This window comes from Panthera pardus, unplaced genomic scaffold (genome assembly GCF_024362965.1).
Source record: "Panthera pardus isolate Hobbes unplaced genomic scaffold, ASM2436296v1 HiC_scaffold_17, whole genome shotgun sequence".
Lineage (NCBI taxonomy): Eukaryota > Metazoa > Chordata > Mammalia > Carnivora > Felidae > Panthera > Panthera pardus.
Window position 1 is genome coordinate 86,053,694 of NW_026526732.1, and position 26,038 is coordinate 86,079,731.

Here is a 26,038-nt window from a genome sequence, read left to right on the forward strand (position 1 = left end):
CTTTCTATTTTTAAGAAGATTAAGTTCTGAAGCTTTCTAATTTTAGTGAAATTAAGTAAACAGGAAAAACAACTGCCTTTAGGCAATCAGAAATGGAAAATATATACTTTCTGAATGAACTGTATATTATATACATATAAAGTTGAAAGTTATATATATATATATATCAAGTTGAAAGTTAAATACTAAATTTAGATAATTTAATGTACACTTCAGATAGTCATTTAAAACATGAAACATGAAAATAACTTCATATAATGCAACTCGATGGTCACCATTGTATTCTAAAATGATGATACATTTGTGTAATTGCCGTGTTAAAAGTAAACTATTCTTTATTCTATATTTATAAAATCTACATGAAGCATTTTAATATCTTACTCTTGGGATAATTAAACAATATATTCCATTAATTTTACATTTATGTATAAGATTAATATAGCTTAGTTTACCTGTTCCTGAGTGCAACGTATGAAGTAGTAGAAACTGCAGAAACCCAGCAAACATAACAGCAGCATAGGAGTGGTTAAATAAATGCTACTGGCATCAAATCACTAAATTCTAGCTAGCAAAGGCAGCAAATCCACAACACAATAAAAAATCCACAAAAAATGCAAAAGACATTTTAAATAAAATTCCCTATGGTCCTCGCATTCTAAATCAAAACCAAAAAAAGCCTGCAGTGTCCAACATTATACAACGGTGACACTAAACAAGGCCATAAGTGCTGCTGTCATCAAAACAGATCTCTGCAGTGTACAGATTCTCATTGATTACCGCATTAATCTATAGTGTTCTCTGCTATACGAAAGAGGTTTCCACTGTAGCAAACACCAAAGCTCTGGTAGGTCCATAATTAACCATTTCCTGAAACAATGCACAGAAGATGTTACCTTCCTGTAGGCAGAGACACGAAATGAAACAAAATGCTGTGGTCCCTTAAAACTAGCACAGGAGAAAAGACTCGGGCATATGCTTGAAGAGCTCCTCCTATTATCCCCCAGTGACATTGCACTGAGATATTCATGGACTAAGATAACAAAGTCAAGCCTTGCTGGCTTGTGGACCACAGAAAACTCACCTGAAATGATCTGGTCCCATTATCAATCACTGGCAATGGTTCTGCCACGCTCTGTGTAACAGATCATTTCCCCTGCAGTTTCTCTGAGAGATCTTACTCAGTCCAATGACAACAACTGGCACCAGGAGGCATAAACCAGGAGTTAAGGAGTGATTATTGAGAACACAGACAAAAGTGTTCCTGTATAGCCAGCCTAGAGCTAATAGTGGCTCAACTCCAGGGGGCAAAAGACAACTCCAAATAGGCTTTGTCAGTGGGGCAGGGGGGGGGGGGGGGTGGGGAGTGGGGCTCATATTATATTCAACGCTTTAAAAGATGTAGGTTTTTGATCCCTGTAGAGTCACAACTCATAGTCTTTTTCACAACTTACAGATATTTCTCACTGAGACAGAATCATTATCCTCTGTTAGGTCACTACACTCACTTTATCATCCCCATATCATGTATTACAGAACTGAAAAGTAGAGGCAGACTGCTTCTAGTTTGTTTTAAAAATTAAATGATCAAATGATAATAGAAGAATTAAGAACCATCTTTCATTTATTTAAACTAAACTCACTGTGTTAAATCAAAATATATATACTTGTCAAAAATAATTGATAAAAAAAAGTTAACACTGAACCATGGATCATCTCACTATCACCAAATCAACTGCCAAATATCAGTCTCACACAAATCAGCAAATGCGAATGTTTTCTTCCCCTGAAGAGAACATGACTTTAGCCTCTATTTAGAATCTTTGGTTTTTCTTTATCTCAAACTTGCAACTGGCTTAAGTTAAAGACTGGCCAAATTGTTGCTTAGAAAAGAGAAAGGGAAATAAATATTATTTGAATGATTGTTACGTGCCAAATATTGTGCTGTGTTAATTTTACTTACTACATGGAATTCTCGTAGGTATATGGCAAAATCAATATTACTTACCCTTTATTGCTGATGAAGCTCAGAAAAGCTAATTAACTTGCCCAAGGTCACATGGATTTTAAGGAGGAAAGTTGGAATTTGGACTTGACTTTGTCTGACTTGAAAGTCCATGCAAAAGCTTTTCCATACAACATGGTATATATGAGCCACTGTAATTATTTTGACAGATTACCTCAAAGTTAAAAGTGCCAGTGACTTGGTGTGGAAAACCACAGTGATGCAGGAGGGGCCTACAATCATCTACCTCTATTTTCTACATCTGGAGTCAGACAGATCTGCTGGCCCAGCAAGCACACTGAAGAGAACACATGGAAGGAGAGTCAAACTTTCAACAACCAATTTACCAATCTCCTCTAGGTATAAGTAGTACTATATAATTCTATTTCACTGAAATGTAAAAATCTATGATCTTATAGACCTATGTACGCTAAGTCAACTGAATTAAAATATTTTAATTCACTGCATGTGAATTTCTTTGTTGTACTTTGAGGTATTTCTTTGTTGTATTTTCTCCTATTTCTTTTTTTTTCTCAGTTATTAACTGGTAAAAATGTACTTCAAATTATAAAGTTGTTTTGAATGCTACTGGTCTAATATTTTTCTCTTATTCCATGTCATGAATTGATACTAATTTGGTATAATTATCTTTGATTCCCTAAAGTGCCTCCATAAGAAGAAATTTATCAAATGGTAACAAATTGTATTTCTAACAAAAGATACTTGGAAAACCAAATAAGGTCTCTGAGATGATGTACATAGCTTTCATAATTACAGAGTTAAAATACAGAATCAATGTGAGAAGGGGCTGATGACTTTATTTTAAAATACGCTTCCACTTATTTCTGAGTACCACATACTTGGATATTCTATGATAGAAACGAGTGTCAGTCACTGAGGACACTGTCCACAAATAAGTAGAAAAAAATCCTTCCATTTTCATCTTGTTAATTGAGAAATTTATATTAACAATATTTACTTATTTAAAGCATTTCTGTCACTCTGTCCATTTTGAACCATCCCCACCTTGGGTTTATATATTTCATACCCTCCCACTCGGCTGTGATTCCACAGCCTTTCAAAGACCAGCAGACTGATTTCACTAGAGAGAGAACACATAAAACCTAACATCAATTGTAATTTTGAGCCAGCTTCACATACACCATTTGACCTTGTGATACCATGGCCCACGTCAAGGCTTGTGTGTTCGTGGAAGGGTTTCAGCTCTTTTCAAGAACCCAGGATCCATTGTTCTGAAAAAGTGACTCAAACTTCCTATATTTGCATTGAACTATCCACTAATGGTGAATTTAATTTGTTAAACATTTCTCACTCTCTATATTAGCATGAGGTAGCAAAGCATGGAATACACTGACCACCAAACAAAACTCATGCACAATTAAACAGCTTGCTATTCCTCTTCCTTATTTTCAGAGAATATTGACATTCTCATCTTTATATCTTTTTGGGGTTGGCTATTACACCAAAAAAATAAATCACAAATGTGATTCATCATCTTACAATCTTTAGGGCTATGTTGCAAATATAATCATCCCTTTTCAGAGAAAAATAATGAAGATAAAGTTGGTATCTAGAAACTTTGCTTTGTTGAGAAAATGGAACAAAATCACTCTACACCTGACACACACAGAATGGGAATATTTATACTGAAAATATAGATACAGAGGGTGTGTTAAATATGTTTGTGTCCAATTCTTAAATATAATGAATTCCCATGCCCCAAACTCATTGTTGCTTACCAGCACCTGTTCCTCCGGCCTCGACTGTTCCCTCTTCGGAATCAACAGACCTCACTTCTTCCCACCCTTCTGAAGAGATGGGTATCCCAGGTGCACACATGACAGCAACCTTGTAAAGAAATTCAGCCTGGGGATTTTCAGCTGTGCTTTTAAACAAATTCAAGATATTATCTAAGAAGAGCATAAAGTGCCTCCACCACTTTGCTTACATCATTGAACATCAGCAACAACCCATGGGTCAGGAGCAGCAGAAAATGGAAACTGAAAGAAAATATTGGTGTAAGAAAATCGCTTTGTATGACTGACGTAGGTCATTGCAAGCACTGTGCAGCTATGCAAAGGATTGCTTGGATAAAATACTGTACCCAAGCCTCAGTGGGCCTGGTGGTGTGGAGACTGGTAGCATTTACTGAGGAGAAGCATATTGGCATCTCTGTTGGGTTTTAACCAGATCCACAGGATTCAGGAAATAAGCTCTCTGCCAGATGACACTATGCTCCTAGCCATTCCTTCTGTTTACTTATCTTCCAAATTGCTCTAACTAGTGGCCTTTCTCCTGCTGGGAGCTTATTTGTGGAGAGGGCTAAATAAAGGATTTTTATGACAACAAAATGGCCATTGGCCCATAGGATGATTTCTTAAAACATAACTCTTCTGCTTTTGTTTAGTACTATTCAAATCAATTAAATGTGAGTTTCTTATTATTATATCTTTGATTTCTGAAGAAAAAATTTTGTTTCTTCTGAAGAAATATTTGAAATTAGGCTATCTTTGTACGTATGCACATTTTCTTTATATAGTATTTTCCTCCCACTTACATAAACTATTATTAAAGGTAGATTCTCTCTTCCTATTGTGGTATTTTCCAAGCAGAGGCAAACACTTTTAAATATAATACACACACACACACACACACACACACACACACACGGGTTTATATGGGGTTTTTTATATGGGGTTTTTTTTTCCTACTATATGGGACCTGGTACATGTCCAGACTATGAAGGACTATATCTTCTTTTAGATGGAATGCATACTCCTACTTTATGGGGGAGCGGGGGAAGGAACTGTATTTTTCCTCTATCATAACACAGTCTTTTCATTAACACAAACAGATCTATGTATTTTACTTTTAGCATATTACTCTTCAAGTAATCATTACTTTTTTAAATTTTAATACAGAGAATGCTGTAAATAGTAAAAATAAGGTATATACATGTATTTCACATTTCCTAAAGCATATTCATGTACTTCAAAACAAACCTGAGAAGTGACCATAACACTCTAAGAGAATCAACCATCTATAGAAACAGGCATGGAAGTATATACCAAGACTGACTTGTCTAGAAACTAAATTCCTAAATCACAAAGTAAGGCTTCTACTTCACCAAATTTTTTTATTTCCAAATTAAATTTCAGTACTAATAGAAAAGCCAGAAAGTACAGATTACAATCAAGTGACAATACTATTAACGTTGAAATAGGAATCACATAAAATATCCTGGAAAATATGGGTTTTTCTTTTCCTCTACAGTCCCAGTAACTGATGAAAAAAAAATCTGATTTCAAACCACAAATCTCTTACAAGTGCACTTTGAAGTAATAATCAATACTGTATTGAAGATCTAAGTTCTATGTAATACATATTAAGGAGAGTGGAACTGAAATACAATACAGTAAATACATATTATTTCCTAACTCTCCTCAAATACTTACAAACATTGAAAAACATCTGTACTCAACTATAGCTGACTGTATGTAATTCCTCAGCTGGTCACAATCATACCTTATAAAAAACAAGATATATCTCCACATAGACAAATATATCAAGTAATTTAAAAAATGAGAATATCTAGATCATAAACTCTTCATGGGATATTCATAAAGCATCTGATTTTCTGTAGAACTACAGACTTAAGACTGTCCAGGTAAAAATAACATGTTGTTACCGTATTGAACAGCTTTATCTGTTTTGTGAGCCACACTGCCATTATATTAATATTTTGGCATTTAAGATCAACGGCAGGACAAACTCTGGGCAGAAGAGGGTAAATACATTATCTTTCAGTCTATACATGTGTAAACTCTATGTGCTTTAAGTAAAATCAAGGTTCTTAATCTTTGCAACCAGTAGCAGAACACAGTATTTGTGAAAAGTTATGGCATAAACACAAGTTCAGGTTCAATGAACCTCTTCTGAGACATTTTCATAGACTAAAAAATCCACGTGGGTATCTTCATTGTTTTTCACAATGGACCCTTCAGGTCCAAACAGGAATATTCCATATTGGACTTAATTTTATTATTTCTCAAAGTTTTGTTGATCCATACACACACACACACACACACACACACACACTCATAATTTCTTTCACCTAGCAAAAATTCTGAACACTGCATATACTAATTATTAAAGAGAAAAAAGAAACAGACGAGGTCTCTTCCTTGAAGGTTTATTATCCCCATATTACAGAAGAAGAATCTGAGGCTTAGATATGATAAGTGACATACCTAATCAGTGGCAGAGTAAGACTTTTAATTTAAAAATAACAGTAATATAGGCGCCTGGGTGGTTCAGTTGGTTAAGCATCTGACTCTTGATCTTGGCTCAGGTGATGATCTCATATTTTGTGAGTTCAGAGCCCCACGTCAGTCTGTGTGCTGACAGTGTGGAATCTGCTTAAGATCCTCTCTCTCCCTTTCTCTCTGCCCCTCCCCTGCTCATGCTCTCTCTCTCTCTCTCAAAATAATAATAATAATAATAATAACAACAACAACAATAATAAAAATAACAGTAATAATCAAAGCTAATCTTGCTTTAGTTCACAACATCCTTAAGTCTGGGAACTAACTTTTACCTAATATCTAGTACAAGACTATTCTTGGTGGTTCGTGATTGAGGCAAATAAATCGACACCGAGTAAAATGCAAAGGATGCTATAGGCTGAGGTCTATAGAGTCTTCATGAGACTCTAGCAGGGCTCTGCCATGCCTTGACCTCAGAACACCAGTTTATAGAGATGTTAATGGATGGTTCAGGATGAAAGGTACCCTGATCAAATGTATTTAGGACACACTTTGTATTGTATTATTTTCTAGAACAATCACAATGCACATTACCTATAAAGGTGGTGAGAAGTCCTTAGAGAAATTCTGGCCAAAGTTAGCATTGGCCCAATTTATTTGAACACAAAAACTTATGTTTGGCAGCACACTTATTAAAACTATTATTGCTTTGCAAAAATACTAGACGGGAGTGCAATGCTGCATAAGTGATACTATTTCTTTTTATTTGTTAAGATACTGTAAGGAAAAAGGGAAGTACTGAATGCTATTTTATAGATTCAGAGTTGATTTTCAGGACCATGTTCTTTGGGTAGTTTCTGTAATAATAAGCACTGTTCCATGTCCTGCTTTGTCACTGGGATATCTGTGATTCTGCTGTCACAAAGCACCAACTCAGCTATCTCCTTCCTGACCCACAGGGATATGCTTCTGGATCAAGGTCTTCAATTTATTCAATTCTATTTAATCACCCTGAAGCAACTATTCTGAAGGATTCTAAGCTAAAATAAAACAAACAACATTAAACAAAACACAAAGTCCAAATGACATATTCTGGGAAATCTTAACTGTATATATATAGACACAGAATAAACCAATATTCAAAATACAACTAGGAGACTTTGTGGAGTAACAAAAAAGGTAAGCTCTAAAGACATGAGAATGAATAAAATACAGATGGTCCCTGACTTACAATGACTCAACTTACAGTTTTTCAACTTTATGATGGTACGAAAGCAATATGCATTCAATAGAAACTACAGCTCGAATTTTGAATTTTGATCTTTTTCTGGGCTAGCAATATGAGGTATAATATCATCTTATGATGCTGGGCAGCAGTAAGCCACAGATTATAGTCAGCGATGTGATCACAAGTGTAAACAACTGGTAGACTTATAACCATCTGTACCCAAGCATTTTTTTTTACTTAAGTACAACATTAAATTGAGATATTTAACACTTTATTATAAAATAGGCTTTGTGTTAGATGATTTTTCCCAACTGTACGGTAATGTAAGTGTTCTGAGCATGCGTTAACATTGACTAAGCTAAGCTATGATGTTCAGTAGGTTAGGTATTATGTGCATTTTCAACTTAATATTTTTAACTTATGATGGGTTCATTGGGGCATAACCCAATCCTAAGTAAAGGAAAAACTGTATTAGGATTTGGGAAATTAATATATTTAATTAAGTTTTTTTTTTTTCCCCAGGATGGAGAGCTACTTTCATACTTGCAACTTCCTGAGTCATAAGGCTACAACCTATCTTGTATCAGGATTTATAGGTTTCCTACAATGGTGTGTTGGATACTAGAAGAAACTCTGGATATAAAGTGCCTAGTCTGAGAAAATCTGGAAGGTTAAAAATACTCAAAGAATTAGCTGCTATCAAGGGGCCCTGAATTCCAAAGCACTCTGAAATTCAATTATTCTGAAATTCTGAAATACAGGTGTGGGAATTACTGCTTTCAAATTGTGGTAATGAAACCATTTACAATATAAATGAATATAAGCATCCTATGAACGTTGCCATTCTTTGTCTCACAGTATGATAGAGGACAAGCATGTATGTAAAGGATCTTTCAAGGAGAATTGACCGGTACAACCTGCCTTGATCTGTGTTGTCTTCTAAGCTAGGGAGACCTAGGTCTCCCAGACCCTGAACCAACTACATGAAGAAACAGAGTTGATGCTGGGTATGGAATAAAGGGGATCAGAATAGCACATATGTCAAAATATCAGAGAGTGGCAGGATATAGGGCACAGTGAGGTAGGGAACACTTCAGAGAAGATCTTTTTAAGGAGATGAGGGGAAAAGATGAGTGAGTGATGAAAGAGAGATTAAAGAGAGAAATAGAAGGTAAAGGTAGGTCAGTATTAAGGATAATGATTACTTTGTAAACCTGATCCACCTACCACAGAATGTTTCTCCAATGTAAACCCTCTGACTGATCCTACACATTTTCTATAGGAGACCTGACAAAATAGGACAACAGGAAATTGAGTGCTTCTCATGGTGCTGAGATATTTAAAGAATAACCAAAAGTTGGCCATTTCAGCCTAAAGTCTGTACAAATGCTTTAGCCACTACTGCATTTCTCTGTAAAAAGATAGAAAACATGCTAAAAGAAAAGAGAAAGAAACCCAATGAACAAAGCCAGAATATTGGCTCTCTGAGACCCATTTCTTAGCACTTGTCTGTCCTTTGTAACTCAAGTTATTGATTATAGCAAAATGGGAAGGCTTTTGAGCTTGAAGCTGCATAGTAAAGGTATTACAGAATGAGGTATCTTTGACCAAGGACCAAATTTAATGTTAATTTCTTGTCCTGGGATTAAGTCATAATACAGACAATATAAATTCAGTCTACAAAATCCACCTAAGGAACACAATGAAACTTCAATTCCTTACAAGAGATTTATTGATTTTTCACCCAGGGTTCAGACAGAAAAAGGTTCCTCATTTATCTGAGTTGTGTGAAATTTAATATTAATCCTCCTTTCTTTGTAGGGTAAGCACTCTAAGGGTGATGGTCTTATGCACAGATGTCAGTTCCAATTACCTGCTTCTTACAAGGGCAAAACTGCCTCTGGTGGCCCTGTGTTGTTTAAAAACCCAAACCCTCACACATTGTAAGTCTTGATTCCATCAGAGGTGTTGCTGAAGTATCACACCCACATAACTTAGGGTTCAGTTTTCTCCTTTCATTTCTGACTCTTAGAGATTTCTCTTAACACAAATTCAGCTACACCTTTTAAAATAAACATTCTTTTTCACCATTATAGGTTTTATGCAGTGGAGATTAGTTTTGTTTTAAATTTCTTTAGCTTAGGCAGCTATATAACTGTAAACAGGAAGTAGTTTCAAATGAAGTGTTGGGTAACTTTTTTCTTTTGATATGCTCGCAGTTTAAAATCTCATTTATATGTTCAGGGACACCAGTAGGCTCAGTAAGTTAAGCATCTGACTTTGACCCAGCTCATGATCTCATGGTTCATGGGTTTGAACCCTGTGTTGGGCTCTGTGCCAACAGCTCAGAGCCTGGAGCCTGCTTCAGATTCTGTGTCTCCCTCTCTCTCTCTGCCCGTCCCCTGCTTGTGTTTTCTCTTTCTCTCTCTCTCTCAGAAATGATAAATGAATAAACTTTAAAAAATCTCATTTAAAGTTCAAAACCATTAAAGTATATATATTTATTAAGGATAAAATCCAAGTATGTGGTCCAAATACCTAGCTTCCTACAGTCATGGATACAAACTATGTCTTCACTAAGAAAACAACCAATAAAAAGGCTTAAGTAGAAACATTAGGCCATGTATTACAAGACTTCAAACAGCAAGGTATTAAAGAGGGCACAAAGCCAAGAAGAGAGGGAAGATCATTTACCTGATGTACCAGCTAATTAATTAAATGCTATAGAAACTTTCTATACCTCATTTCTATACCTCATTTTCCTTTCCTATTTATTTCTATCCATGTGTTGTCCTTTTTGTGCGGTAGTGGTTGTTAGAAGTAATTTAAAACCGCTCAGGAATTAAACAAAACAAATCAGAACCTGTGATTTCCCAGAAAAAGAGACTCCCTAAGTTCTACCTCAGTTAAATTTCCATCCAAGTCACATAAAAGGTCAGTAGTTTCTCTGGTTTCTACTATTACTAAAGGACCACAGTACTACTGTGGTAGTTTTTTCATTCTTAATTTTTTCATTCTTCCCTTAGTTAATTTTTTAAAAACGTCTTCTTAAAAATGGTATGTATGTTCCAGGTCAGGGTAAAGCACACATAAAATATCCCTCTACTCAAACACAATATATATTTCAAATAATAAATAACATGCTACAAAGCCTAAATAAGACAAATGTAGGGCTCAATTCTACAGAAACCACAGTGGTGAGTGGTTGAACCTGTCTGTCCCGCTGATAGGGAGACCAAGCTCTGGGTTGAGGCGGCTATTGCTGTAATGCCATGTACTGCTGGGAGAGAAGGCTAAACCCTACTTCAAGCTCTCCCAGTTAACAGGGCTCAAAGTAACTCCAGTAAGCCTCCCAGGACTGCTTTCTGAACGGTGCAGATCCCCATGTGATTTACAAAGCACAGGAAACTATGCAGGAGAAAAAGCCTATGCTGTACATTCAACTGAAATATCATTCAAGAAATGACAAACGAATGGCATTTTACTACTCCCAGACTCTCACTAAAAGAATAAAATATATGCTCTAACAAAGAGAAAAATGAAGGCAAGAAAAAAGAGATCTAGAAAATAATTATGAAAAATGAAATCAGTAAATCATATTAAATACATTGGTAAATCTAAATATTAGCTATAAAAATAGTATTAACATTTATTTATATAAATGTTCTACAAGCTGGACCTATTCTAGATAACAGTAATATTAATGCTAAAGTCCTGTTTCATAGAGATAATAATTTTAGATTTTGCTAATAAAACAATTATAAAAGTAAGTATTGCACTGAAAAGTTAGGTTTGCACTGAAGGATAGGAAAAAAAGTATAATATCCTAAGCTCTAAAATAAATGAATAGGCTCAGAAAGTAACTCAATCAATCTAATAGAAGACACAAAAGGAAAAAAAGCAAAGCAAAGCAAAGAAATAAAGGAACACCCAAATTAAATTAATACAAAGGAATATGTTTACGGTAGGAGTTTAAAAATATAAAAACAAAAAAATGAAGAATGCATCACTATCCAGATGTAAGTATGATCAACATTTTGATGTACATTCTTTCAGCTCCTTCTCTATATACAAATGTAAGTATTTTTTCAAAAACATACCATATAGTGTATATATACAATTAGCAACACCTTTCTCTCAACTATCACAAAAATATTTTTATGCCATAAACATAAGAATATATAATAGATGTTTTATGGCTATATAGTATTCCTTTAAACACTGCTCTTTAATCAGAAAAGAGAGCTAGCTTCCAATTTATATATTTTATAATAATAAATATTCACCCATACCCATGATAAAATGCTTTTTGAGATGCAATCATATTTTATAAACTAAACACAAAGAGGTCAGTTAGAGGTGAGGGTTCTATTAAATAAATTTGACAATTTCCTCATTAATTGGGCTACAATTTCTTGCATAATTTTGATTCCAACCATCCAGACTGAGTTTGAGTAATTTCAATCACTATCCCAAGTGCCCTCCTCATTGAAAAATACAAGGCCTTGGATGATGCTGCTTAATGTACCTCATGGTTTCCCAAAGGTTCTTAATCTCTAACCTGATTCATGGCTTCCCAAAGAAACTATTCCCTCTGGAACCTCCTAAACCTAATTTAAAATGTTGGGGGATTATGCCAGTTAAATTTTCAGCTCTTTCCTTTCTGACCACTCAGCTATAAGTCAGTTCTATGTGAACCGGTTTTATTTTACACAATTGTTGCTGGTGTTATTGATGTTGTTTTATTTCTTTCTTAATATCTAATAGCAATTCTTTACTGTAATTCACAATATAATTTCTTCTGTGTATAACTGAAATTTTTTTTCATTAAAATATGTATTAAATTAATGCCTAGTAATAGCAATATTGTGGTTTCCTTTTTATAGCTTGAAGAATTAATGTCCAAATTACTAAAAATAATTAAAGAAACAGAATTCTGAGAACAGAGAAGTAAACTGTAATCACACAAGAAACAAAGTAAATAATTCTGTGCCATCTAGTGATCAGGTACCTATTGACTGAAATACTTTTTCCCCATGCACAATCATTAAATCAATAAACTAAAGGGATACACCAAGAATTAGAAGACAGGAAGTTACTCTTTTTCAGACTCAATTATCCTTAACTGTAGTTTTGGGTACATCTTTTCTCTCTACCGAAACATGTAAGTTATTAGTTTCTTACTTTTGTAATTAGCTTCACACATTTAAAAAATAGAGAAACATCGAGCAGTGTACAACTTAATCCAACAACTACATTTCTATGTATGTAAATATAAACTACCACTCTAAGTATAAACCAGTATATAAACACATAAATATGATGTCTTCACTTAAAATTACAATTGATTTCCTTCAGGAAAAGACACAAACATAACAAATGTCAAAAATAAAATTAGATACTTCAAGAGAATACAGGAGGAAGTGAAATTTAGTCTTAGTTTTAAATCATTACTAGAGATACAAGGGCATTTAAAAGAGTGGAAAATCAAGTGTCAAACAGTAGAGATGGAAATGTGTATGATATGCATAAAGTACAGTGTTGGGGCACCTGGGTGGCTCAGCTGGTTAGGCATCCAACTCTTGGTTTTGGCTCAAGTCACGATCTCATTTTTTAATTTGAACCCCACACTGGGCTCCTCCATGCTGATAGCACAGAGCACACCAGGGATTCTCTCTCTCAGCCTCCTACTTGTGTTCTCTCTCTCTCAAAATAAATAAATAAATAAACTTAAAAAAAAAAAAAAGGAGCACAGTGTTAAAGGAGGTGAGTCTGTGAGGATAAAATGGTGCTAAACTATGAGGACTGATGATCTTGGCTTAGGTTTTGGATTTTATTCTCTATGAAAAGACCCAATTTGTAAGAGTTTACCATTAACCCAACTGGGACAACCAACTGTTAGGACAGTAATAATTACTCACATTTGTAGAATACTCCAGATTCTGAGAATTCTTTCCTATTAGCTCTATACAGGCATGACTTCTGGTTTCTGTTTTGGACATTTCCAAGGTCACTCCTCCAAGGTCACTCCCTCTCTCATTTGTGGGCTCCTAAGCACTACAGTCAGCCAGGCAGAATTCACACCTGTTAGTCTGTCAGAAAATTAATTTAAAGTACCTGGGTACCAGGGTCGGAGTTCTAAAATCTATCTGGATACATACAACTCTTTATTCTGTCTTCAAAACATCAGTTGAGTCATTTTGTACTTATTCCAGCCAAATACATCCCCACATAAATAAGAAACTTTTTAAAATGGGGTTCGCATATGATACAAAATTAAAATTCTCTTGGAAGAACCAGCACTTCATAATTTATAAAGGGTCAGGACTGAGATTTGGAAAAGTCCCTGAATGAAGACTGTCAAACTGCCATTCATAAGCCCGACTACACACTGGAATTAGCATAAGTGATCCTTAAAAAAAAAAAAAAACAATAATGCTTGGGCCACACCCAGAACAATTAAATCAGAATTTCTGTGCTTGGGAGCTTGAACATTTGTAGGAAGCTTCTCAAGTGATTATAATGTGCACTGAACTAGTCCTATAGTTCTCAATTTAGTTGCACATGTTAAAATAAATTGGGGCATGGTTCCACAATGACTAAATCAGAATCTCTTTTGGTGCTGCTCTGACAATTTTTAAAGAGGATTCTAAGGTATGCTCAAGGATGAGGATCACTAATATAATCCATCCCTCTCATTCTGTAGCCCAAGGTAACTCAGTTCTTGAAAGATATGGGATTAAAATTGTTCCCTTGATCAGTAACCTCTAGGCTCTCTTTCCTCCACAAGTCTCTAAGCTTATAGTTCCCAGAACAGTGTATATGCTCAGCACCTCTCATTGTTCATGCCAGGCTCTCTGACTAGAATACCACATTGAATATTCCTGCCCAAATTCTACCCCAATTCCACGATGAAACCTTAGGATTCTGGCTTTCCTCTGAGTTTCTGTAGCATGAATTATCTATACATCCTATTTGGTATCATAGAAATAAAAGTATTTATTGAGCACTTGCTGTTTGTCAGGTACTAGGTACACAGAAGCCATACCAGATTATCTAATTTAATCTTCACAACTACTGCATGGGATATGAACAGTTATTCCCAATGGCAGAACTTGAGGCTTACAGAGGTTAAGAAACATACCCAATGTGTTCCATCTCTGGCTGTGCCTAAAACTCTGTCTTCGTGATCTTGGATATCAATTGTCTTCATAAGGTACTCAATAAGATTCTTGATGATCTTATGTTTTTTTATGGATGAAAAACAAAGGAGACAAATGCAAAACTTTCGTATTTATCACGTACGTACACAAGTATGGAGAAGCCTTAATCTCGTTCCTCCTATGAATGTTATTGCTATGAACCTAATTGTGCCCCTCACTCATACATTAAAGTCCTCACCCCCAAGTGAGAATATAATCATATTTGGAGACATGGATTTTACAGAGATAATTAAATTAAAATGAAGTCATTAGGATGGCCCATAATCCAATATGACTGGTATCCTTATAAGGAAAGAAAATTCAGACACACACAGAGGAAAGGCAGTGTGAAGGCTCAGGAAGGAGATGATCATCTACAAGGCACAAGAAAGGCTTATTTGTTTTGAGAGTATGCACGCACACAAGCTAGGGAGAGGATGAGAGAAAGAGGGAGAGAGGGAGAGGGAGAGGGAGAGAGGGAGAGGGAGAGAGGGAGAGAGGGAGAGAGGGAGAGAGGGAGAGAGAGAGAACTCCCTCAGTGTGGAGCCCAATGTGGGGCTCGATCTCACAACTGAGAGATCATGACCTGAGCCAATATCAAGAGTTGGATGCTCAACCAAGTCACCCAGGTGCCCTGGAAAAGTATACACTATTATTTCAGACTCAGAAGAGTTTACTGGGGATTAAAGTTAGATATGTCCTTGGGCATGGGACAGGTGCTTAGAAAACAAAAACAAAAACAAAAAAACCTAACCACAGAAGTTCAGCTCAGTAATTAGTACAAAACACTCAAAGAAGATGGTTACAGGCAATAACTATTAAATCCAGAACAGCCATAAGAACCAGAGATACCCCACAATGTATGAAGAAGAATGATATACAAGGTAATATCTGGACTTCCAATATGGCAGTTGGCATCAAGAAAGTCAGTATCCAGAGGTCCAGCTTCTAATTTCTGGCCAGGAAACGGTGAGGGCAAGGCAATGTTTTAGTTCTAGAGGGACTTGGGTAGCAGAACTGGATCCACGGACAAAACCAAAACATGGCAAAAATCTGGTGCCTGGTCTCAGGAACAGGTTAGAAGCCAGGCTGCTGGGGCTGGGTCTAGACTGCAGACAGAACAAGTGGTTAAATTGTGAATGCTAATCCTCAGAGGGTCTGGCTGGAGCTGGGGACAAATTGAGTTCCAAGCTCTTCCAACTACAAAGAGAAAATGGCTTCGGGGACAGGAAATCAGGCAGGCCTCAACACCCATAATGTCTCCTTCCCTGTTCAATAGCTTCTGAATTCTCTCCCAGGTCTAAGATTCTGTTATTTTGTTAAATTGAACCAAAAGTAAGGACAACCTTCTCATTCACTGGATAAAATGGGTCAAAAACACTGCAGTATGATTCTGCATTTTAAAAGGGTACTGAAGAACAACTTACTGAGAGATAAAATAGTGGCACTAAAATCTTCAATATCAAATCTTTTTGTAAATGTATTTTGAAGCATAAATGTTTCCCCTGAAAATGACCTTTACTTATGAATCTTTTAAAACATTCTATGTTAAAATTGTAAGCATATATTACACATAAAATTTGTATGATTATTTTTGAAAATGTGGCCCAGATTTTAATTTAGTTTCTCCTGATTCAAGAATAGGAATATCTTTAAGATGTAACTAAATGACTAATATTTCCAGCTATGGATTAATTTAGGAGAAATATTATTGGGTATAATCATGTTAGATTTACAGGCTTAATTTCTTTCCTTTTTATAGGATTTCCTTTTAATCACAACTCTTGTTTTAGAATCAAGGAGATTTTTTAGTAGTTATATATTAGGCGGAAATTGTAGCTCTGAAAAAGCCAGCTTTTCACCATGACGATTTCCAAAATTTGCTTAACACATATTCTTAGAATTAGCTCAGACCACACACATACATATACGCACACACACAGGGAGTTATTTGTGTCCTCTCAATCTCTTCCTAAGATTTAAATTGCACAGATGATTAAAACTGCTAATGTCCATTCCATATTCACTGTAAGAAGAAATCAGTTCTCAGAATCCCTCTAAGGCATTTAAACGGTAGCATCTAACACCCTAAATCATGCCTCTCTCAGTAGTTGAAAGGGAGAAAGAAACTTATCTTTCCCTCACCAATACCAGACAGTAGTCTCCCTTCTCTTTTGTGTATATTCTCATCTCTGTCCTTTATAATATTAACAAAAACCAGGCCAGGTAAAACTGTTGGGCTTTGGTGCTAAATGTCAACCTGTCCAACTGCTGGTCCTACAGTATTCTCTCTTGTCTGTATAGATCAAGAGGGTAAATTAAATAAAAAGCTAGAGAAAGTACTTGGTTGAAAGTTAAGAAGTGCAGGCAGAGGTCTATAAAAGTGTGTTCATCAGCCTCTGTGTGAATGGGCTAAGCAGAAGTACATAAAATGAAACAGGACAAAAGAAATGAGGTGGGCTCTTGTGAGAGAGTCACTATGGGCAGGGGCTATATTCTAATCATATATTCCAAAGCCTGGTAAATGCCTGTCATACACTAGGAACTCAATGAAATACTATGTAGAAAAGGTAAAAGAGAAGCCAATGCTGTTATAATTCTACATGGATCCATTGCTGTTTTGAGGTTCTGGTGGCAAAAATGCCAGTTATAAAAGACCCAGAAGATACCAAAACTGGTTATTTACAACTTAATGAAGGGGACACTAGATACCAGTTTTTTTTTATGTATTCCTATTCATGCACATGATGAAAATTAAAATAAATATGGGCCTGATATGTAGTTACAATAATTCATTTCCCCTCACATCTTGTTCACACTATTATTCCACTTCTCAAACTTATTTTTAAATATTTATTTTCTTAGTTCTTCTAATGGAAAGTACTCTAATTTTTAAAAAATAAATTGCCTCTGTATGTTGACAGCCTTATCGAAGATATTATCCACTGGTTTCTAATTTTAAGATAATATTTATGGTTAAAACTGATTAGGGATGTTATGGGGCGCCTGGGTGGCTCAGCTGGTTGAGCATCTGACTTCAGCTCAGGTCATGATCTTGCTGTCCATGAGTTCAAGCCCCGAGTCGGGCTCTGTGCTGACAGCTCGGAGCCTGGAGCCTGTTTCAGATTCTGTGTCTCCCTCTCTTTCTGCCCCTCCCCCACTCATGTTCTTTCTCTCATTCTCTGTCAAAAATAAATAAACATTAAAAAAATTTAAAAAACTGATTAGAGACGTTAGCTCACTTTTTTACATCCTTTTCTTTCACAAACCAATTTCTCCTATTATACTTCCATATTTAAATATACAAAATCTGGGGTGCCTGGGTGGCTTAGTCAGTTAAGCATCTGACTCTTGATCTTGACTCAGGTCATGATCTCATGGTTCATGGGATTGAGCCCCACATCGCACTCTGCACTGACAGTGTGGAGCCTGCTTAGGATTCTCTCTTCCTCACTCTCTGCCCCTCCCCTGGTCACTTGCTCTCTCTCTCAAAATAAATAAATAAACACTTAAAAAATATACATGTATACATAATCCTGTATTTCTTGTCCTAAAATTTCAACAAGCTATTTTAACTTTTGACCATTTTAGATGAGAATATTCATGTGCTTACCTGCACTTCTTCCCTGCCCAAATCCTCTCACCCCCATATTGGCCCGTTTTACCTTTATTTTGACATGGACAAAATATTTATATTCAATTATGTAAACATATATAAGTATTAAATGAGCAAGGGAGTTCATTCTAAAACCTGAAAAACAGTAAGTGGCACTTACAATATTATTACATATAAGTATTCCAGAACCAAGCAAAAATGATATGCAAAAATTAAATTTCCTTTTCTAGGGATGAACTGCCAGGCTTCTTGTTCACTCAGAGAAAAATGTGCCTAGGCTAATAGTTGAATGGGCTATTTCAATTAATAAAATAATGTCACGCTTTTGTTTGCCTCATATTTGAAACTTGATTTTCCTTAATAGTGGTTGTTTTTGTTTTTGTTTTCTCAGTGTTCCTTTTTATTGTTGAAAAAAAGAGACAGCCTTTCCTTATTCAGTCAATAATGCCATGTAATTCATTAGTCATTGGATATTTCTTAGAATCCATGACATTCTTCTTAACAAAGATTTTCTTCTTGGAACTTCCTGGAAGTGATTTCCAGTTTTAATTTGTACATATTGCTTTCTGCACATAATGTCATTCAGGGATTTCTTTGCACTGGATTCTTGATTCAGTTTTTCTTGTTTCCCATTTGTCCCACTTTCTTGATTATTATTCTGTTTTCTTGAGTGATACATCTTTAAATAATTTTCTCGGAAGGAGACTACAAAGTAGGTTTTCTGAGAACCTGGAGTTGATTGAGGGTTTAGATGTACACAGAACTGTATTTCAAAATGGTTTTGTTCTTCCATACTTGAGAAACATTGAACAACTGTAGTCTGGAATCCACTGCTAATAGGAAGTGTAAGGGCAGTCTAACTCTTCTTGTGTATATGAGCTGGTTTATTTTAACTTCCAAAAGCTTATAGATATTTTCCCTTTTTCCTTCGCATCTTTAATGTTGTTGAACTTCCTCCTATGTTTCAAATTATGATCTCTGGGCTCATCCTCTGGGCTCCAATATATTTCCTCATGGGTCAGTTTCACATTTACCTCTTTTGGACCAAAAAAGAGTTTATAGCCTTTACAATAGCTTTTATTTTAATGTATCAGATAAGATTATTTTACTTCCTGGTTAGGATAATTAACTCATACCTGAGGCAAGTTTGTGATCCTGAGTCCAGTCATATAGTCTTATATTTTGTCAAGTATTTGTGCCCAAGTGCTTTAGTGTTATGGGTTTTGGTAGCCACAGCTTTCTTTTTAAGCTTGGTTAATAACTTTAACTTTTCAAAAAATATTTTACACAGAGTATATCTGTGTGTTTGGGTGGGGAAGTTGCCCTGGGGATGGGGCTTAGACATTTCAGAATGTATCAAAGGTAACCAGGAATGTAGCATTTTGTACTATGTTTTTTGCTCTTGAATTACTTCTTACTTCTAAGGTCTACTTGTTTATCTTGATCTTTTCTAGTGCCTCTTGCTGGCGTTCTTCATAGTTTGTAGCCTTTGTTGTTCATTCATATTTAAGATTGAGTACTGGCTGCACCACTAGGTATTTACCCAAAGGATACAAAAATACTGATTCAAAGGGATATATGCACCTTGATGTTTATAGCAGCATTATCAACAACAGCCAAATTATGGAAAGAGCCCGAATGTCAATCGAATGATGAATAAAGAAGTTGTGGTGTATATATACAATGGAATATTACTCAGCCCCCCAAAAGAAGAAATCTTAACATTTACAATGACATGGATGGTCCTAGAGAGTATTATGCTAAGAGAAGTCAGTCAGAGAAAGACAAATACCATATATGACTTCACTTATATGTGGAATTTAAGAAATATAACAGACGAACATGGGGGGAAAGAGAGGCAAAGCATAAAACAGACTCTTAACTACAGAGAACGAACTGAGGGTTTCTGGAGGGGAGGTGGGCAGGGGGATCGGTTAAATGATGGGTATTAAGGAGAGCACTTGTGATGACATTGGATGTTGTATGTAAGTGAGAAATCACTCAATTCTATACCTGAAACTAATTTTACACTATGTTAACTAAATAGAATTTAAATAAAAACTTGTAGGGGTGCCTGGGTATCTCAGTTAGTTAAGAGTTTGACTCTGGATTTCAGCTCAGGTCATGATTTCAGTTTGGGAGATTGAGTCCATGTAGGGCTCTGTGCTGACAGTGCAGAGCTTGCTTAAGTTTCTCTCTCTCTCTCTCTCTCTCTCTCTCTCAAAATAAATAAATAAACATGAAAAAAAAGAATTTAAATAAAAACTTGAAAAAGAAAAAAAAATTGAGTACTGGCTGGATTTCTGTGTGTAGCTGGTACAAATTTCCATGTAAGTCTTCTTATCAATGCCATTCAAATGGACACTAACAGTGTCTCTAACATCTGTGAATGAATGTTCGAGAGCTAATAACCTTCACTTTAGGGTAAACAATGTGTGCAACTCAGCATTAAGCTATAAAGGTGGGGGTGCAACAACCCCAATATCTGAGTTTTGCTCAGGCAGTCCACTGGACTTTTTTCTTGATTTCTATCTAGGGATTAAACGTGGGGTAGCTTTTGTTGTATACAAGGAAGTAAAGAGGAGAAGGGAACAGTAAGGAGAATAAACGGCTACTCTGTCAACATATGTTGAATGAATCTGCCAGTCTAAAGCTTTCCTTCTCACTTCCTGCTCTAAGGAACCTAGTATCTGAGCCGTAAGTCTCTGTAAGCCACTTCACAGCAAACAGTCTTCTCCACCACCACATCCTCTTGTTCACTTGGAAACCTCTTATGCCCAAAAGTAGGCTACTTTCTTCTTTCCATCTTCTCAAGAACATCTCATGTGCTCATAGCTCACTTCCTTTTTCTTCACTTTTGTGGGATCTCATGGGATAAGAAAAATAAATGCTTAAGTTTGGGCAGCCATTTGAAGAGGAACCTCTTTTAAGGTTGCATTTGTTTTAAAGTTATAATTTTTTTTAAATGTAGCCAAATTCTTACCACAGAACCTGATTTTATCTTGGTGCATCCTATCTCTCTATAAACTTTCCAATCAGTCTTCTGAATAGCCAATAAAAAATGTCATGAGGGCAGAAACAATGGCTATGTATATGTGCGTATTTATTTACTTAGCCACTGTACCTCTAGAACCTAGCACAGTATGATGGAATGCAGTAGGTTCTTATAGATACTTTGTTTAGTATCATGTGTATCATCCAATATTCATGTAATACTACATATAAATTAATACATGAATAAATCTGACCAAGTTATTTAATTGCAAGCCCTCTTAAGACTATCAAAAGGATATAAAATGCATTCTTCGCTGTCAAAAAAACATAAGTAAATCAATAACTTCTGGCCAGAATTAAAAGCTCTGTGAGCAGCAGGCACTGTATTGCTGGAGGTAAAAGAGGATACTCCCAATATTTTTAGTTTAATGATTAAAGAATAACATAGAGAACTACATTTTCATTTACAGAATTTAGTACCTGATTTTTGCAAAGGTTCCAATTCTTTTTCCTTATTCTTCAATGATTAAATTGCTATGTACCTAAACTTAATAGTCAATAATTCATAACACCTAAAACCTATGCTCTGGTCCCTGGAAACTGTCTTTGTCTTTAGGTGGAAAATTCATACCTGTAATTAAAGATACATAGCCTTATTTGATACCATTGCAGGTATCATTTCTTAGAATAAACCAGATATCACATACCCCTAAAAGGACTGATAAATACTACCCAGCAGTAATAGCTACAAACAAACCAATAAGCCCTTATTATACAAATTGACCTCAGAAGCCATTCACGGAGTACTTTCAAAGTTCACAGGCACAATCAATTTGTGTTGTATTTTCTGAGTTTATTCAAAGTCAGTAAGCAGAAGGGGATAAAAAAAGGAAATCCTGTTATCCAATGCCAGGCTCTTCTTCTAACTAGTTCTGTCTGAGGATTTATACTTTAAATTCCTTGTAAGTGTAAGTAGCTTACTCTCCTGATCAAGGCAGCAATACTTCTTTGTTTCTTCTCAGAACTGGTGCCATTTCTCTCCTCCACATTGGCACCATCTTTGTCTCTTTATTTCTCAAGCCTCTCTACTGAGTTCCTTGAGGAACAAAAAAAAATTTTTTTAATGTTTATTTATTTTTGAGAGAGAGGGAGGGAGGGAGCAGGGGAGGGGCAGAGAGAGAGGGAGACACAGAATCCGAAGCAGGCTCCAGGCTCTGAGCTGTCAGCACAGAGCCCGACGTGGGGCTCGAACTCACAAACTGCAAGATGAATTTGCAGAACTTCACGAACCAGAGATGAAGTTGAACACTTAACCGACTGAGCCACCCAGGTGCCCAAGATCTTGAACCCAAGATTTTTGAACAGAGGAGCTGAAATAGTATTTAAAGTAAACAGTACTGGGGTGTCTGGATGGCTCAGTTGGTTGGGTGTCCGACTTCAGCTCAGGTCATGATCTCACAGTTTGTGGGTTCGAGCCCTGCATCAGACTCTGTGCTGACAGCTTAGAGCCTGCAGCCTGCTTCGGATTCTGTGTCTCCCTCTCTGTTCCTCCCCTGCTCACACTCTGTCTCTCTCTCTCTCCCAAAAATAAATAAACAGTAAAAATTTTTTTTTAAAAAAAAGGAAACAGTATTAAAATGAGGGGCATGCTAGACCCCAGTGCATAGATTTTTGTGACTAAATATAAATGTGCAATCTTAAATACTGCTTTGTATTAAGAGTTTTGGACCTTCATAAGAGAGGTTCAGAGTCTCTGCATAGACAACAGACAACCCAGACCCCAGGGAGGTCCAGAGATAAAAAGCTGGTGGTCCCTGGGCTAGATGCAGCCAGTAAATGTGTCTGGCTGGCCCACAGCATGTTTGTAAACAATGTGAACCAATTCAAGAATCCAATTTCACATCAAAATGAAAGATGTGGAAATATAAAAACTTCATTCTTACTTTCATTTAGAACAGCTATCCCTTTAAAATGTATGAAAGCTTTCCAGTTTTCCTCCATTTGATATTTATTTATTTATTTATTTATTTATTTATTTATTTATTTAAGAGAGAGGGAGAGAGAGGGAGAGACAGAATGAGTGGGGTAGGGGCAGAGAGTGAGGGAGACAGAGAAACCCAAGCAGGTTATATAACCTTAGGATAAAGCCTGATGCAGGGCTTGATCTCACAGTTCTTGGGATTGAGCCCCACATCAGGCTCTGGGCTAACAGTGCAGTGAGATCATGGCCTGAGCTGAAATCAAGAGTCAGACGTTCAACTGACTGAGCCACCCAGGTGCCTCTCTAGCAAAAAGTTTCTAAAATCCTTGGAATTTCCAAAGTGATGAAAGCCATAAAGGTATCTATCTTTTGTCAGGTTAAAGACGTGACTTTTGGACCACACCTAAGGATGGGTGCTGGTTGCTTGGAGAATCAATCATGTGATTGGCGGATTGAAACTTTATGTTCTAGCCCCCTGACTTCCTGACAGAGGAGTACTAGAAGTTGAACCAATTACCAATGGCCAATGATTTGATCAACCCTGCCTATGTAATAAAGCCTCCATAAAAATCCAAAAGTATTAGGTTGTGAGAGCTTCTAGGTAGGGAACATATGGAGGTGCTGGGAGAGTGGCATGCCTGGAGAGGGCATAGGAGCTCTGCACCCTTTCCCCAGAACTTGCTTTATGCATCTCTTGCAACTGGTTGTTCCTGAGTTCTATCATTTTATAATAAATCAATTATCTAGTATGTAAATGGGTTTCCTAAGTTCTGCGGGCTGTTCTAACAAATTAATCAAACCCATTAGGAAGTTGTGGGAACCTGTGATCTACAGCCAGTTGGTCAGAAGCATTGGTAACAGCCCGGGCTTATGACTGGCATCTGAAGTGAAGGTCAGTCTTTTGGGAATGAGATACTAACCTGTGGGATCTGATGCTATCTCTGGGTAGGTAATATCAGAATTGAATTAAGTTGAATTCTCAGACATCCTGCTGGCATACGAGAATTGCTTGTTGGTGTGGAAACTCACTCCGCTGCACACACACATATTGGAACTGAGACCAGAACCCAAAATAATGGGTTATAATTAAAATGCAATTTTAATTTCTGTCTCCCCCTGCCCTTTAAATTTTATTCCATGGGGATAATCTTCCCTTGACCCTGAAACTCACAACATGGCAGCCACTCTCCTAAGCAATCTCTTCCCAAATCATTCTTCTCACCCCATTAGATCCTATAAGACATAAATATAATTCTCACACCTTTTCTTTGCAGTTATATAAATGAATGATGCTCTCACACTCATTGTGACATTAAATATCTATGGAATAGGTAGCACGAGCAAAACCAAGACAGGAAGAATGCTAATTTAGTATCCTATTTTATATGCACCATCTCATCAAACCACTCAATAATAATACCACACAAATACTCTTAGCTCCATTGTGCCAATAAGAAAACTAGGACATATGAAAGTTAAGTAACTTGTGCAGAGTCACAGGATACTGCAGATTATCAGGGCCAGTTCCCTAGATCGTCCTTAGTAGACAATAGTGGGGTTTGGTAACAAAGGCATTAATAGCACAGAGAGCAGAATTTCTAATTCACTTTGAAATAGGAAAATTTCTATGCTACATTGATTCTAAAAAAAAGTATGCTCTTTATAGTTATTGTTTCATTTGGCAAACACTTAGTTGGGATTGGTTAAACTATTAGAATAAGACAACTATTTTGATTGGAGTGTATTTTCAAGACATTTATTGAAAACAGATTAATTATCAGAGAAAACAGAGTTGTCTGAATCAGATAAATACACATGTGATGCCCCTGTGTTCCCAGAAGAAGATATTTTACCTCAACTTCAGAAGTGTATATAGTCAACTAATGTCCCCAGAATGATAATGCCTAAGGAAGGAAGGAAGACAGTATGCAGAGGCAATAAGTTCCTCACATTACACCAATTCCATCCTTGCAATTACCCATGCCACTTGTCATTTTTTTCTTTCATAATCTGTTGGTATTGTGAGATTCAATTCTGACTGATTCTATGCCCATTGTGATTTAAAACACATACTCAGAAAAAGCTGATGTAGAGTTCTTTAAGAAATGGGAAAATATACATATACATATACATATACATATACATATACATATACATATACATCCATTAAGAGCTATCTGCATACCAAATAAGCACACCCAGTTACATTTTAATTTAACAATTTATTATTTCAGGGAAATAAAATATGTGCTCACAAAACAATATTCGGTCACAGAGGCAGCAAGAGTACACTCACCATGGGACTTTTAAAAAGACCATATAGACAGTATGCGTAAGTGTATGCATGTTGACTTCTAAGTCAAACATAAGTCATCAGAAAGTGTGCTAAAAAGCCAAATGATCCCATATACATAGAATATTTTAATTTCTGTCTCCCATTGCCCTTTAAATTTTATTTCATGGGGACAGTCTTCCCTTGACCCTGAAACTTAAAACATGGCATCCACATTCTGCTACATAATCTCTTCCAAAATCACTGTCCAAAAAACAGTTATTTTAACTTGAGATGCAATAACTATAATGCCAGAGTAAACTTTCTTAATTGTTCCCAAATACATATATCCATTCATCCATCCATCCACTCACCTATCTATTTATCTAGACACACAGATAAATAGATGGATACATGTGTTTATATATGTATATCTACATCTATACTTATATCTACC

General features: G+C 36.1%; 1 protein-coding gene across 47 annotated transcripts in view; it reads right to left on the minus strand.

Moving 5' to 3' along the window:
- RIMS1 (regulating synaptic membrane exocytosis 1) overlaps nucleotides 1–26,038 on the minus strand; it is a 489,827-nt gene that overhangs the window by 195,251 nt on the left and 268,538 nt on the right. For 3 of the 47 annotated variants that reach the window (XM_053904732.1, XM_053904753.1, XM_053904739.1), the window contains exon 1: nucleotides 3,763–4,073. The exons of 20 other annotated variants lie outside the window; for them this stretch is intronic. In XM_053904732.1, the coding sequence (XP_053760707.1) occupies nucleotides 3,763–3,946 (184 nt within the window). In that variant the 5' untranslated portion in view covers nucleotides 3,947–4,073. Of the gene's footprint in view, nucleotides 1–452; nucleotides 694–3,762; nucleotides 4,080–26,038 lie in introns of those variants that run through there. 24 more of the 47 variants (XM_053904736.1, XM_019417728.2, XM_053904733.1 and 21 more) reach the window with 16 other exon arrangements.